At 43.1% G+C, this 16,384-nt stretch overlaps 1 protein-coding gene across 1 annotated transcript; it reads left to right on the top strand.

The window, feature by feature from the left end:
* Positions 1–231: 231 nt before the first annotated feature.
* Positions 232–16,167, top strand: LOC142802880 (sodium-dependent high-affinity dicarboxylate transporter 2-like). The gene is made up of 7 exons (XM_075887956.1): positions 232–334; positions 921–1,001; positions 2,676–2,759; positions 8,748–8,889; positions 10,943–11,101; positions 15,282–15,416; positions 16,015–16,167. The coding sequence occupies exons 1-7, from the start codon at positions 240–242 to the stop codon at positions 16,165–16,167; spliced, it is 849 nt and encodes a 282-aa protein (XP_075744071.1). The 5' UTR covers positions 232–239.
* The last annotated feature ends 217 nt before the right edge of the window (positions 16,168–16,384 follow it).

The raw sequence follows: 16,384 nt of genomic DNA, 5'->3' as shown, positions 1-16,384 counted from the left end.
CTAAAACGTTTGCAGAACGCCGTTTCAATGGACCACTGCGCTGTCTTACACGGGCTCTGCGCACCGGGGTCTTTCGATACGCAATACACCACACATGTTGCACAATAAATGTGATGTTTTCAGAAGCCGCCTTCTGTACAGTGAGTTGTTTTTTTATGGCACAGGTTAACTGCATACTTGCCTCGCACGTCGCAGATTGTGGTTTTGTCACACTCGTTCACGATCGCAGTACGCCGACGATGATGTGGCACTGGACCCTGATCACGTTCCCAAGCTGCGTGCTGTCGTCAGCGCTAGGCCTGCTATACGTCTACGTCTTCATGTTCAAGCAGTAGTAAGTGCGCCCCGCGAAGCTGTAATAACAACGTGAATGGTTGCATCTGAAACGAAAACATTTCACCACCTCGTAGAAAATACAGAGGCCATTGCAACACCTAAAAGAGAGTTACTTCACTTCTATAATGGCGGTAATAAATGCGCACTTTTTATTGTAACGCTGCATGGCTTTTTCTCAGATTGTTCACTTCCCAAAGTGCAATGCTATGAAAAAGCTGCCACCTATTTTCACGTGTGGGAGCTCTTTGAAAACAGGCTTGGATAACGCGACAACGAAGTCGAAGACAAAGGGCTTTGCTGCTTTTGTGCGATCGGCGCTCAATTCGTGAGGCACACTTATTGAATGACTAGACCTGAGACTTGTATGCTGCTAGAAGCAAACAAAATGTTCGTAAACAGGTGTATTTTTGTTTTTGAAAAAAAACATCAGGCGGCCATCAAAACACGTTATATTTGACGAAGAACGACGACGACACATAAGGCCACATGCATGATTGCCAGAATAGCAGACAATATTGAACGAAATGCAGACACGGAACTGGAGCTTTCTTATGGGATAACACTTTGACTAATCGCCCCCGCAGTGAATACGTGCTGGATCCCTCGCTGCAGCCCCGAATGCTCCGGTTGACGGCGAGGCACCTCAGGAAAACACCAAACATCAGGTACGACCTGGCACTTGCGTCGTTGGTACTAACGGTTGTCGCGTAACCCGAAACACACTAAAAGTATACGAATTCGTGAGATGAGAAAATGTCCGTATTCAATGACGTAGCTGGAGGTGAAGGAGGGCAATGGAAATGTCGCAAGTATTAAACTTCTCGTTTGTATAAATCTTGCAGACAAATAAAAACACGAGCCAACGTAAATAAAATGGGTTGAACCTCCCTGAAGAAATGCATGGCTGTGCCACTGTCTGGATTGATCCTTGAATGCTCGTAAAAAAAGAAAAAAACCTGGATGTATGCCTTCAACTGTGATGTTTCTTATGTATAAGAGCTTTAAAAAAAACAGACACGCTGTCAAATATTTTCTTATCCCCTTTATTAAGCAACTTCTGTGTTTTTTTGCGCTATTGGCAGTGGCACTACCAAAAGCAAGTAGGTGAGAAGAGCTCGATGCTCATTTGTAACTCAATTAAAGACGAGCGGCTGCTAGAAATATCTGTAGTAGGCGTACAAGCATCTAAATGTAGGTAGCAATTTCGCGTGGTCTGCACTGTGCAACTGAATGCATTGTTTCTGGCACCTTTATGAGAGCTTGTAATGGCGTTGTTTGGCTGACATATAAAAAAAGCAGCAGTTTCATTATTCTACCCCAGACATACGTTTGTGCCCTGAAAAAATTCCGGTAAGTGCAACTATGAAGCCATAGGTTGTAGGTACAAAACCGTTAAGACGTAATAAGTGAAGATCCAAATGACACCGGCCTTATTGCTGTGAATTTACTCTCCGATTAAACAAGAAACTTGATAGAAATGTTATTGCCATATTATTTTTGAAATAACAAATATAGTAAAATGAATAAATTACTTCATGCGAGTAATTTCTCTAATTTCAATTCATTTTCAATTACTTTTTACCAGAATATCTCTTCATCTATGACAAATTTACCTAAAAACGACTAGAAAGTAAAAAAAAGTACATGTTAACTTGAGTGTCAAACCTTAAGCATGAGGGTTGGGGCAAGGATATCCGCGATTTCAGTGCAAATGCACTGCATTGGTGTACGTAGATGTGCATGAGGTGTACACAGCGGCGAAATTTTTTGTTACCGTAACTTTAAAGTTTTTGATTGCTTTTGAAAGTGGTACTTACGTGTGCCATTACTTTCTGGCAACTGCAGTTCGTTATATATTTTAAATCAGTTGAAAAAGTTACAGAAAAAGAACACTAATATAATTTAACTACATTTAGGAGCAACTTTGCATCTGAAATGACCACACTGCGTCAGATGTCATGGTTATTTTATATTTTGACGTATTTGCGCAGCTACATAACTATGAGTCAACAATTTAGCCTGCCAACAAGTATTACGTAAAACCTCATCGACGAAGCTACTTTGTAGACAAGAGCTCAGAGCCTTTGTAATCAACTAACAGATATTACTCCTGTTTCTTCAAATGCCACTTTCTGTTGGAAAAAGATGGTAGTTACTCTCAAGCCCCCTACAAAGGCAAAACACTATTTGAAAAATACCTTCAAGGAAAAAACAACCCTAGGGGCGATTGGAACTTCGAGTATTAGTTGTAGCACTATTTATTTTCTAAACTACGCGGTGAATGGTATACTAGTGATGCAGCAATGCAATATCTTATGAACAACGCCGCTGTAACGCAGGCACAAGGAACTCCTCTACATGGTTTTTCTAACAAGCTACAGCTGCCTGTACCTTCTGGCTCGCATTGCAGGTACTGATGACAAGTAAGTACACATTTGCTGTTTGAAAGCGATAACGTTTCATGGCTAGTTTTGCAGAAAGTTTGGTGTCGGAGTCGTCGGTTTTGAGGAAAAAATTTGCCAGCGTTGCCCAAGAACTAAAATTTGCAATAGGTGCAGAAAAATAACAAATATGCTCCGTTCGAGTGGGAGTAGAATCTAAAACTTCTCCGCGGCAAGCAGGCATTGTACTGCAGGTCGATTCCAGCGCTCGAAACTTCATTAAAAAAATTGGCAGATCCCACGTACAATGGGAAACCTTGATATGCGAAGCGCGAATGAGGAACAATGATATTTCACTTTACAATCAGCACAATGTTACAAGCTGAACGTAAAATTTGCCGTACATGACTTACATATCATATTTATAACGTTTGCACCTATAGAATTTGAGGTCGTCGTCTATTCACGTCACATAATACCAAATTTACCATACGTGAAGGTAGCGAAACGGCCGCGAGCACGCTATGAGCGTAGTCACGTTTCACATGACATGCATGTCATGAATATAATGTTTGGGCGTGTCATTTTGCTTCGTCGTCTATTGACGTCACGTGATACCGAATTCGGTATATGTGGAACAAGCGAAGCGCCGCGAGTACGCTGTAAGCGTAGCAGGTCATGTTTTACATTAAACGCATGTCATGATTATTATGTTTGGACGCATCATTTTGCTTCGTCGTCTATTCACGTCACATGATACCAAACTTGGTATATGTGGAGCTAGCGAAACGGTCACAAGCACTTTATGCGCGTAGCATGTAGTCAAGTATTACATGACGCGCATTTCGTGATTATTATGTTTCGACGTGATATTTACCTTCGTCGTTCATTCACGCCCCGTAATACCAAATTTATTATGTGTGAAGCTAGCGAAATGGCCGCGAGTGCACCTTAGCACGGCGGATAGTCATGACCTACATGTCATGCATGTCATGATTTCCACGTTAGGGTCTGTTACTTATGTTCGTCATGCAGTCATGTCACACCATATCACTTTTGCAACATATCATGTGAACAAAACCACCGCAAGAGCAACGATGCTTTCGTTCACATGAAATTTAAATAATAATATTCATGACGTAAATATAACTGACACAAATATGACATGTACTAATAATATTCATGACATAAATATAACACTTTTTAACTAGTATCTTATGATCGTCGTACCCTCAAGTTATGCCATACTAATTTTGGTATAGATACCATTATCGAAACAGCGAGGAGAGCTGAAAGTCGTAGTCGGCTAGATAGATAGATACGCTGAAAGTGGTTGAAGTTCTCTAAGAAATGCTTCGCGTTTAAAATAGAAAAAGACTGCACGAATGTCATCTAGTGCGATGACTATTTAATGGAGCGGGAAATCGTGTGGCCGAAGCGTAGAAAAGCACCAAGCATCAAAAGATGTGACCTGCGTAGCGAGTGGCCGGTTGAAAGGCACACCAATCACGAAGCGCGCGGGATTACTATAATCATAATCGGCAACAGCATCTGCCCTGTGTGCTGCTGTGCGAACATCGAGACATTCTTTAGCGTCCGTTCAGCAACACATGCAGAAGCTCGTGTCGTATAACGGACGCTTAACATGTACTTCGGTAGCTCACGAAAAACATTACAGCTTATACACAGAGTCAAGAATGATGAGTGGGGCGAAGCGTCCATGCGTTTGTCTGTCTGTCCATCCATCCATCCGTCCATCCGTAGATCGTCCATCTAGTCAAGACTCGTAGTACCGCAATCTCGGATCTTTTTATCATAGACTCATTATATACAACTACCGCCATCCAGCAGACATTCAAGAACTAAACGAGAGGTGGCTACTACGACTACGACAAGGGACGTACGACCTACGGCGTGAGGAGCTCTTTAGAAAAATTTGTCACAGACGTCAATAAGATTTCAATCTAACATTTTTTTCTGAGACATGCAATAGCGATGACGAAAAAACAGACTTCATTCACATGAACATAGATATGAGATGGCGTGTGTCTTCAGAAAAAGTGTTTAGCGATTTGTAGTACATGGTACTCTACTATGGGAGAGCAGAAAGCCCTCTCGACACGTACTTACCTACTACCAGTGAAAGGATAGCCCCGCAAGGCTAGGTTACGACATCACCCATGAAAGAATCTATCATGGTTACGGGCCCCTCGCAACTGTACACTCATTCTAGAAAAGTTTGAAACAGCCAATGCTATGAAGGCATTGCGAGCGATGCCTAATTGCTCACTCAAGATCCTCTCGTACAGGCAAATGTCCTTCAAGTTTTTAATTCCAGGGTGTAATTAGAAGCATTTTTATTCAGCATCAACCAGTTTCGATGTATCATCTGAAGAATAAGCACCTTAAAGTGCGATAACAAAGACTGAAGACTTTTTGTTTTTGCAATTTTACCGTGTAATACAACAAAGAGACACCCTTCACCTTTTCAGTCGTTTTAAACATGGCACGTTTTGCTTCTCAAAAAACTTCTGGTTACTTTAATTGTCACTCTTCACTGAAACATAAAACAATATTTTTTTTATTTGTGCAAGAGCAAGGAAAAACTTTTTTCCACGATCTGCTAAAAAGAAGGCACACAAAGTTCATTACTATTTCCCGTAATGTTGTGCGTAGTTTAGAAGAAAATGTATATGAATTATTCGGCCAGACAAACCTAACCTAACCTGACCTAACCTAACCTAACCTAACCTAACCTAACCTAACCTAACAAAAAGTGTTCAAAATGAGTGGGCTACTCAGTAAAGCATTCGATCTCCGCCAACGCTCCTAGGCAGGCTATGCTAGTGCACAAAACCAGAAGCCGTCCAGCACCTGTATTTGTAAACAGCAAAAAGATCTATAGACCAAAAGGACGCTGTTAAATCCGAAGCATTTCTTAGCAAACTTTGGGGACATTTAGCGTATCTATCTATCTATCTATCTATCTATCTATCTATCTATCTATCTATCTATCTATCTATCTATCTATCTATCTATCTATCTATCTATCTATCTATCTATCTATCTATCTATCTATCTATCTATCTATCTATCTATCTATCTATCTATCTATCTATCTATCTATCTATCTATTCATCTATTCATCTATTCATCTATCTATCTATCTATCTATCTATCTATCTATCTATCTATCTATCTATCTATCTATCTATCTATCTATCTATCTATCTATCTATCTATCTATCTATCTATCTATCTATCTATCTATCTATCTATCTATCTATCTATCTATCTATCTATCTATCTATCTATCTTTCTATCTATCTATCTATCTATCTATCTATCTATCTATCTATCTATCTCTATCCGCCTAAGCTCTCTTGGCCGTTTCGATAATGGTATCGATACCAAACTTTGTATGGCATAACATGACTGAATGAAGAACATATCTGACTAGTCATAACATGACAGTCACGATATGCATGTCATAAATGTCATGATTTACATATCATGGTCCTGCGCTCTTGCGGTGGTTTCGTTCATATGGCATATTGCAAAACTGGTATGGTATGACATGATTGCATGGCAAACACAAGCGACAGACCCTAACATGAAAATGATGACATGCATGTCATGTGAAAACATGACTGCATGCCACGCTCATGATGCGCTCGCGGCCGTATCGCTATCGTTATATATACCAAATTTGGTATTACGGTACGTGAATGGATGACAGAGGTATGCGACTGGTGCAAGCATAATGATCATGACATGCGTGTCATGTGAAAACATAATATACATGTCATGCTCATGATGCGCTGGCGGCCGTTTCGCTAGCTTCACCTATAGCAAATTTGGTACTACGGGAGGTGAATGTATGACGAAGGTATGATACTGGTGCAAACATGATAAGCATGAGATGCGTATCATGTAACAACATGACTGCATGCTACGGTCATGATGCGTTCGTGGCCGTTTCGCTAGCTTCACATATGCCAAATTTGGTGTTACGTGACGCCAATGGATGACGAAGGTATGTGACTGGTGCAAACATAATAATAATGAGATGCACGCCATGTGCGAACATGACTACACGCCACACTAAAGGCGCCATTACAGTTCGATGTGACGCGGTGGGCATGCTCGACGTCGTTGCCACGTCAGGCGCTGTTGTTGCCATATACTGGCGCAAACCGGGCTGGGTTGTTTTGACGCATGCACGTTTCAGCACGTCCGGCATCCCTCCGCCACGAAAATATAAGTGTTTTTGAAAGGGCAAAAGTAAGAAATAAGCGCAGTTCTGTTACTGCCTCCCTATCAATGGAGGGTACCTCCACAGTTCTGCGCAGGGGATGCGGTGCGCATGCTCACCGGCGTTCATTTGGTCACGTCCCAGCGACGTTGTCATGCCAAGCGGTGGTCCTGCCATATACTCGCAGGCGCGCCACGCTGCGTCTCTTTGACGCATGCGCGTTTCAGCGCGTCCAGCGTCCTTCCGTCACGAAAAGAGGGATACGCAGTGTTGTCTGGGTAATGCATCGGCGTAGAGTAATGTTACTCTATGGCATCGGCGCGAAATGCAGCATGTCGCATTTGATGCTGGTTGCCGTCGGGCAACGCCGATGGATGCTAGTCGCGCCTGCTGTCAGACTATAGAGTGCTCGCGTTTTGCTAACGTAGCGTCACTGTGCCCAGCGCGCGCGCGCGTTACGCTAAATTGGAGTATATTGGGTCCTTCAGGAAGTGTTCATGGTTGTTTTGCTAGCTCCACATGTACCAAGTTTGATGTTAAGTGACGTCAATAGATGACAAAGTATATGACAGGTGCAAACATGATAATCCTGACACGCGTGTCAGGTGAGAACGTGACAACATACCGCGCTCATATCGTGCTCACGGCCGTTTTGCTAGCTCAAAATATACTAAATTTGGTATTACGTGACGTGAATAGATGACGAAGGTAAACGACACATTCAAACAAGATAAGCATGACACAGAAGTCATGTACAGCATCATTTACCTCCACCTCGTAACGTTGTGCTGATTTTAAAGTGACATATCAACATTTCTAATTCATGCTTCGCATATCACCGATTCCCACTGTATGTGGGATGTGCCATTTTTTTTCGTACATAGCTAACGCTAGTACAATTTCAAAGATCTTTTTTGACACAAGAAAATGCTCGGTAAACTTGAAGGCTTTTATCATGAAAGCACTGGAGGCAACGTCACCTTGAGTTTATACAACCAGCACGCCATGACGTGATATGCAGCCATAACCTCCGCTAGGCCCTGCGTAATTATTTATTCGTGGTTATCAAGATGAATTGTAGGGACTATTGCGGTAAGGGCTGAGAAGAGCAGCTGATAGTCTTAAAAACTTAGCTCGGTTGCGACGCCATGAACGAAGTAACGAATGGTGCCAGTTTGACGAAATGTATAATCTGCAGAAATAGTGGAGCTGCGGTTACCTTTTGGTTCTGTTGTGATTGCCGCTTCATTCGCGACAAAGACGTCATCAATAGGTGTAACTGGGAACCATTCACTGCGGTAAGACATTAAGCACTCTTCAAGTTCGAGCCTTGTTTTTCGTTTGTGTGGCTACAGCTTCGTTCCCGACTGAGGCAAATAAACGCCGTGGGAAGTTATATTTGGTAACCGGAGCCTGGCACGTGACGTGGAAACTCAGTTGTCGTGAGGCCCAGCCGTAGAAAAGCTCTGCTGCTTAAACGGAGATCATTAGTAAGACAACTCATACGGCTGCTAGTTCCAAAAGACTCGTTGCTGACTCGTGATACAGCTGAAGATGCCAACTGTATCGTACCGCAAAAAATTAATTAGTTCATGAAACTCATGTCGACCCTAGCACTCTCTTTGTAAAACACTTCTTCGTACATTATTAGCGCTCTTTGTTAAACGAGAAAACTCAAGATTAAATTCCACCTCATGTAAAAAAAATAATGTCTATTCTATCGCTAATTTCACCGACTGTCTGCGAAGGGACGCGCAGCTGTGCGTGCTGTGCAGCATGGTGGTTGTGACGTCAGCTGTGACATTGGAGAATCGCCAGAGGGAAATGGAAATAGATGCCACCGACTGCTGGAGCCGATTTCCGTGGCACGTGGTTCTGGTGATTGGAGCCGTGCAGGTCTTGAGCAAAATCATTGATGTAAGTTTCGATATCTTATTTAATCACAAAAGCCAAAGCTCCTAGAAAGCCATTGCAGATATGGATGTAATAATCAAACGTAACTCCTTGAAGCTATTATTCAGGTGATAGCCTAAGGTGTTTAAGTCGAAGCCCCCTTCGAAGAGCAGTGTACGCACTAACGTCAAAGTGCCGCGACGAGATAGCCATGAGTGAAAAAAAAAATAAAGCTTTCACATGGAATAGAGCCCTAGTGTTCTGCGTGGCAGGTAAGTATTCTACGCCTGAGCCACAACAGTGCTTGATACTGCTTTGAAAAAAGAACCCATACACTCATGACGTTGGCCAAGGGGTCACATTAACAGTTTTAATATGGCGGGGCAGAACCGTAAAATACTCAAAGGCGAGTTCAAAGTCTGAGAAGCAGATACTGCGAAAAAAATTATCAGCACACCTTAGAACAATACCTGAAAGACGAAAGCCTCCTAGAAAGACGTATACGTCGGCTCATTTCGCAATAAAAAATGCATTTTGATGACGAGACTTGCAAGTGGAATCCTCCGGTAGCAAAGCCCGATGCTTTAACCCAAAATACACAGGACAACGACGTTTCATTAACTCTACGCATAGAAATGCGGCTGGTTAAGTGAACCACCAACATGCGATGTTCATGTTATATGACAGCTGCTTCAACGGGCCCTGAAGCACCCTTTTATTTATTGGTATAATTGACAACCACCTGTTAGTACCACGAAGCCACAAGGAAGTTAAAGAGAAATTCATCCTGGTTCGAGGATCTAACGAGGCTCCAACAATTTCCGGGGATGGTCGCTTACCAATTAAGCAAACCAGAGTTATACGGTTAATAACAGCGCAGAGGCAAATCAGTCATCACCTGAAAGCGTATGGACGCAGAATTTTGCAAGTAATCTACAAAGGCTTATTGATGGGCACATGCATATGCATGCACTAGCAATTCTGATGTTCCATGTGTCCTAGAACACAGCCACAAAGCCCGATGAACATAACTAGAAACACAGCACATCCAGATGCTTGAAACCAGGCAGGACTTATTTCTTTTCTACTGCTCCACAGAACTCTTGTGCATTCTAAACTGAGCATTCATCCTCAAGACGCACAATGAGTTGCCAAATGTGATGTAGTACCTGTTCTCTTTCATTTTGAACAACGCGTCCTTCTAAATGAACGTTCCTGCATTATAGGTTCTCAACTAGTTATCATATATTATTCTCATTTGCATGATCGTGCTTGAAGCGGCAGAGAGGACGATGATCGAACGGATGTGCCGTCCAAAATATACGTCAGCGCCCGGCTTAGCCTTGAACTCTTCCTCCAAATTATTTGTATGCCCTGACCGGTAAATCTGATTCAAATAATTGCGGAGTGTACACGCTCCGATATCCGGCAGCGGTTCTGGTAACTATAAATGTAACGTAGCAGCGAACTCCCAAACATCTGTTGGAACTCCGTACCCCATTCGTTATCATGTAATCGGCTAACACACCTTGGGCCTGCAGGTTACGTGGATTGGCCTGCTACCTGCGCACTTTTCGGGGACAATTCAAATAGAGAAGAAATGGAAAGAAAACACGCTTCCCCGGAATGTGCCTGGTGGCTACTTTTCGTCAAATAAGAGGGGTCCGTGGCGACCACAAATGAGTGGTGCGTATGGCAAGCTTTGGCGGTTGCCGGCTCAAGTGTCGATATAGCTGGGCATTTTATACTCTCCTTTTTCCCAACGAATGAGGGAGCGATTTTTTCCTAGTTTTAGACTCACCGGTCGAAGACGCATTTTGCGCGTAGTTCATTACGTCGGTTTTCTCAATTCATCTAGATCCCAGAGTCTCGTCTTCTCTGTTTTGTCTGGCGGGGCAATCAGTTTCAGTTTAACCGTGATTCGTAGTATTGTGCAACATGCAAGTGGGACTTTCTCAGAAGTTGCTAGCGGTTTTAAGGATAGGCAATGTCTTTAGATGTTCTACCTCGGCTATTAGCTTGTGCATCACTCCACGTTTTAGTTGTTTCTCAAGCTGTCTGTGCCAACGTGATGCAGGCCAACAACACGCTGACGAAGACCTTGCGCCCGTCTTCCTGGATGCAGCAATCTCCGCTCACGGTGCAAATCGTTCTCGCCGTGGTGGCTGCGCTGCTCTCGGAGGCCATGAACAACGAATCACTCAGTCGCATGCTGCTACCACTCACCATTCATGCGGTACACCATCTAGCTTAAAGCAGATATATTTCAAGCAGTCTTGAAGACGATGTCTTTTCGGTGTTCTTGCGGTAACTCTCTCTATTGGGATGGCATGTCAACGGTGACATCTCACTCAGTTTAATTTTGTTATCAAGTTAGAAACCCTCGTTTGCTACAGTATTTGCTCGATTACAGGAATAACGTGTCAAATCTCAGTAGAATTTTTGAATAATGCTGGGTAATTGCAGAATAATGCCGGCTAGTAGTAGCGAGTGTTGGCTACTCTCAAGTTAACATGACTAAGAATATAGTTACTACAGACCAAATTATAAGGAAATGCCTGTTTTGTTTCCTGCGTTCTTATCATGCCACCATGATGCACGAACATGATTGAGAGGTTAATAAGAGTTTTTATAGTGTTTTCAAAGCCTATAACTGCCTATTTTTGAAGTTTGTGCCACAATTTCAACATCAATGGACATTTTCATAATCAATGAACATTTTCATAATGGGTACCTATGTGAACGTTTCTTAGCCTCAAATATCGCTTTCAAGTACAGTTGAAGATCGCTATTCAGGTCACCGGGCAAAATTTAGCTTTCGGAACTCTATGGGGTGCAACCAATACTCCACCTCATAAGTTTATTTCAGTGCTGGCAAGGCCACAAGTCATATTAGCCAATGACCAGCCCAATTAGCCTCTACACATGTATTCATCCGTGCCGCGTCGTCTGCTCAGCATCTCCCCGGCATATGCTGGCATGCGTAGGGAACAGGAGGTGCTTCTGTGCAGCCACATGACAATGAATAACTAATGCGAAATCGTGGTGAGTCGTCAGGGTAAAGTAGCGTTTAAATTAGAAAAAAAATCCACGTGTTTTTGTTTGTCATTTGTTTCTTAAATGGGTTTTACCAGGTCACATGAGAAATTTTTGTTAGACACTGTACATTGTGGCGAGCCACCACTTTGTAGCAGAAGAATTTTTCTATTTGGTGTGGTACGAGCCGCAAAGGCATGATGCGAGGAGGTCAGCTTGAAGCATTTGCCACTCGCTCGGTGTTGCTTCCTGCTCTCTCGTGGTGTAGCTTCCTATTCGTATACAAATGATATTGGTTACTCTCTTTTACAGTTATATATAGAGGAAATCTTTATTATTTGCGTTGTACTATACGACTTATTACATATAAAAAAGGGGCACGTTAGAACATGCGATGTATATAGAATTCACTCCACTGATGATTCATGAAATATACTCGGGAAAAGAGACTGCAACCCCCCCCCCCACTGCGGCAATTATAATGACACTAAATCATGCGGGTATTGTTGTTTTTGCATCATCACCATTTGTAACACTTATTGCTTTTTTGCTTGCTAAAAACAATATTATCAATAACTCAGTTAAAAATACAGCTTGACGTAATTGACAAACGGTTCATAACCGACAGTCACCAAGTACCTTGACTTTTTCGTTATGCTGTAGCTTCACACGAAAAAAAAGGAACATTTTTTGGAGTAGTATGGTGTGGTCGACATCCATAACAGTTGAATGACGGTAAATAATAGGTAAAGGTACACTGAAAAGAAAAATCTTGTTTTGCGCGTTGTTAGTAAAGTACAATTTCGCAATCCCGAAAACACTACACTCAACGCGACACGAAACTTGGTAAGCAAGAAAACGCGCGAAAAGAAAATGCGGGTGGCGACATCACCTTGAGATTCCCGTTCCAAACACCCAGAAAATCTAAATATTTCCCTCATTTCCTCAAAACATTGATCCCATATATGACGCAGAGAAGAGGAGAAAGGGGAGCACAAACTCTAATCAGACGCCTTGGGTCAAGTTGGATGCGGCAAGTGGCCAAAAGGGCGCGGCAGTCGCCTTGGTAGTCGACGGCCAAGGTGCCACCGTATAAGCCGCCACCATTATAGAAGACGCAATACGATAACGGCTGAAGAACTTGCGATAGCGCTCGCTAGCGTTGGAACAGGAGCTCATATTATAATCATCGATACCAAAACGGCCATCTGAAATTTCGGTAAATATTGGATCTCGCCCGAAGCGGCAAGGGTTTCGTTTGGTATAGACAGCTAAACAGAAACATTAGCCTAATGTCGACTCCAGCACACACGTGCGCGCCTGGCAAAGAGGTGACCCCCGAGTTAGCCCGAGCCCTCTACTTTCGGGTCACTGTGGAGTCACCCGACTGCCACAACATGCACGAGAGCCTACAAAGTTAGACTGAAATCTTTGAACATTATCGGCTACTTCAGAGAGCGAAGCTGGTACCAGATAAAAACCTGAACAGTAGGGAGGCTAGTCGCATGGCGGCGCCTGCAAGATGGCAATTACGTAAACCCGGTCTGGGCATATCATGATTAGAAGGACGATGGGCAAAACGATATAGATGCAAGCACTGTGGGGCGAGAGGGACCCTCTACAATATAAATTGTAGAGAAGCCTGGGAAGCCCTGCTGCAGAGCGAGGGCCCTGCTTCACAGCAACAAGCCAAGCCTGGCAGAAGAAGCAGCGAGGAGTCGGAACCTCATCGTATGCTTGTAATCGCGAAGGTGCCAGCCCCCGTCACCTGTAGGCATGTGTGCCTACAGGCATGTGTACCTGTAGGCACACATGCCTACAGGCACACATGCACATGTGCGCACACATGCACACATGTACATGCACACGTGTGCATGTGTGCCTGTGTGTAGGCATGAAGAGTGTATACGAAGCCGTCTTATCTGGCGGAACAATAAAGTTGTCAACCGTCAATGGTGCACCAAACATCATGACGTAGGAAAGTTTGAAGATGTCTACTGGGTCCTACACAGCTTGAAATCGATAAAAAGAAAAGACGTTTTTCATTCTATATAACTGTAATATCTGGGTGTCATAGAGTGAGCATACTTAGTTTAGAATATTTCGTAGAGCCAATGCCACGAAAATATCGAATATACTTTTTTCAATTCTGACGTCACGCGCGGATATGTTCGGACAAATTTAAAAGATTATTCTTCAACCTTAAACTTCTCCGCTAATAATGAACTTAAGATAGAAAAATATATGGCATTGGAATTTTCAGAGTGGAGTCCTAATCTGAACTAAGTGATCGTTCCTCTTTAGTGTCTCTTTAAACTACAAAATCTCACTGTCCTCTTTAGGGACAAAGAGTACTTGACGGATCAAAGCCGATGCGTCTGTGTCGGCGCAAGAGCCGCCATTTATGCATTATACTGTCCCTCAGTCCGGTCAAAGTTAGACATTTGTCGTGTTGTGCTCTTTACTGTGTCTCTTTCCATATATTATGGGCCGAATGCTATATATTCTGCCATAACACTCGCGTCCTTGCTACATTAGTCTCTACACTGTTGATTGCCGTGTTGATTAACCAGCTGACTGAAAAATAGTCGTCCAATGAATTGTTTAGTAACCGCCATTTTTCATGATGCTATTTCGGGCGCTTTCTTGAACTGTGCTTGTTTTGTGACATCAAAATGTTTCAGAGCGAAATAAAGTAGAAGTGAAGTGTTTCACTTCGTAGTCTATACTATATAAGGTTAATCCGTGATATGGGACACGTACTGACCAGAACACAAAGCTGAGTCTGCACTAGACCTTCGATAACACTTGTACAGACTCGTCCACTGCTAAACAAAACACTTGCGTACAGAACATGTGCAGAATTCGCTTTCTTGCAAAAGCATAGCGGCCTATATTCGTATAATACTACTGGTGGTTTACAGCCAAAAATATTTTAGACAGATTAGTGCCATGTGCGAAGTATATTCTAAGTTAACTGGCAGTTAAGCATTCAGCAACATGAAGATTGCTCATTGAAATGTTCCTTTCAACAGTGAACGGTACTGTGCGTACATCTTGTTTAGAATAGGTATATCGGGGTCCGCTACATACGTTGTCATGCGCATAGAACGCGGGGAGGCAAGAGGGGGGTAATTACTCAAGAGGGGGGGTGCAAAGATAGCCCCATACATCGTCATAATATGGCCGGGGGGAGTCTGCGATGAACCCTCGCCTTCTGAAGGTAAACGCTTCACACGCCTTTGTCTACGGACGTATTTAGTACAGCGTGATCACCAACATCATCAAGCGACTTTCGTGTTATGAAATGACCCTCGTAATGCATGAAGTGATTCTTTCACTGCGACCACTTCAGAGACGTAGCGATCTTGTCGGCGCAGGCTGTGAGTACGCGCATGCATCCCATCTACTACGCGATACCTGTGGTCGTGGCAGCGTCGTCCAACCTGATCATGCCCATCACGCTTCCCCTGGTGATTCTTCACGAGGTCGCCGAAGTGCCCTTGCGACACCTGGTGGGTATCAACATGATCACTGTGCAGACAAGGGCATTTGCGAGCCGGACGAATATAATGTGAACAGAACAATGAATGGAGTTACCTCGTGAATGTTCGATTTGTTCTCCCTAGGAACTCTGTCAGTAAAGCGGTGACCGAGGCGAATCGGTTCACATAAAAGCTTAGATTATACGCAGAATGCATTATTCGCGATGAAACAGACATTCACACATTCTTAGGTGAACGAAAAAGAGCGCTTTGTGCAATACTGTTTCGTTAACCTCTGTCTGTCTGAGCGACTTCATTGTAATTTTTAAATAACCGCATAACCCAATAGTTTACCTAAGAATGCGTTCATTTAAGATCATTACCAAAAAAAAAAAACTGAGACGTGCTCCTCGCCGGCTCAGTGGTTGATGCCTGGCGCTCAAAAGAAAAAAAACTGAGTACAAATTTTCCAGACAACACGCTATCTTATGAAAACGTGTGTGATCTTGTCTTCCGTTTTCATCATTTGAGCGTGTTGCATTCTTAAAAATAGAAACGTGTGTCTATACTGCTTCCTATTGTATACTTACAAAAGGCCAGACTTTGACGACGAAACATCGTGGCGCAGGTGCTCGCAGGCTTGGTCATGAAGACGGCTCTGCTATCCACGCTGATCATCTCAATGAACACGACCGCCCAGTATATCTTCTACATATCGCCAGCGGTCAGGGCACTCAACAGCACCAGCCTAGCCTCGCGCAATGAGGCGCCTCATTACTGAACACAGAAGAATCGAAGCAAGCGACATTAGTGGCAGGACTTCGTGTTTCGAATTTCTCTTCAATAATCGAATATGTTACATTTATTCGGATTGCATAAAAATATAAGCTTCGGGAAGACAGTAAGAACAATCAAATAATAGAGATGTGACTTCACGTAAGTAATATTCATATTTTTATCACACCACGTGCGACAAACGCTTGGGCTTTCGACGCTAT

Source organism: Rhipicephalus microplus, chromosome 3 (genome assembly GCF_043290135.1).
Source record: "Rhipicephalus microplus isolate Deutch F79 chromosome 3, USDA_Rmic, whole genome shotgun sequence".
NCBI lineage: Eukaryota > Metazoa > Arthropoda > Arachnida > Ixodida > Ixodidae > Rhipicephalus > Rhipicephalus microplus.
The sequence above is the reverse complement of the archived record's forward strand: the minus strand, read 5'-3'. Positions and strand labels throughout refer to the sequence as shown.

Coding starts and splice junctions, on each gene's coding strand:
- LOC142802880 (XM_075887956.1), top strand. CDS start 240: ATGATGTGGCACTGGACCCTGATCACGTTCCCAAGCTGCGTGCTGTCG. Junction 2,760..8,747: donor ATTGCAGGTACTGATGACAA/GTAAGTACACAT, acceptor CGTGCTGTGCAG/CATGGTGGTTGTGACGTCAG. Junction 8,890..10,942: donor TCTTGAGCAAAATCATTGAT/GTAAGTTTCGAT, acceptor AACGTGATGCAG/GCCAACAACACGCTGACGAA.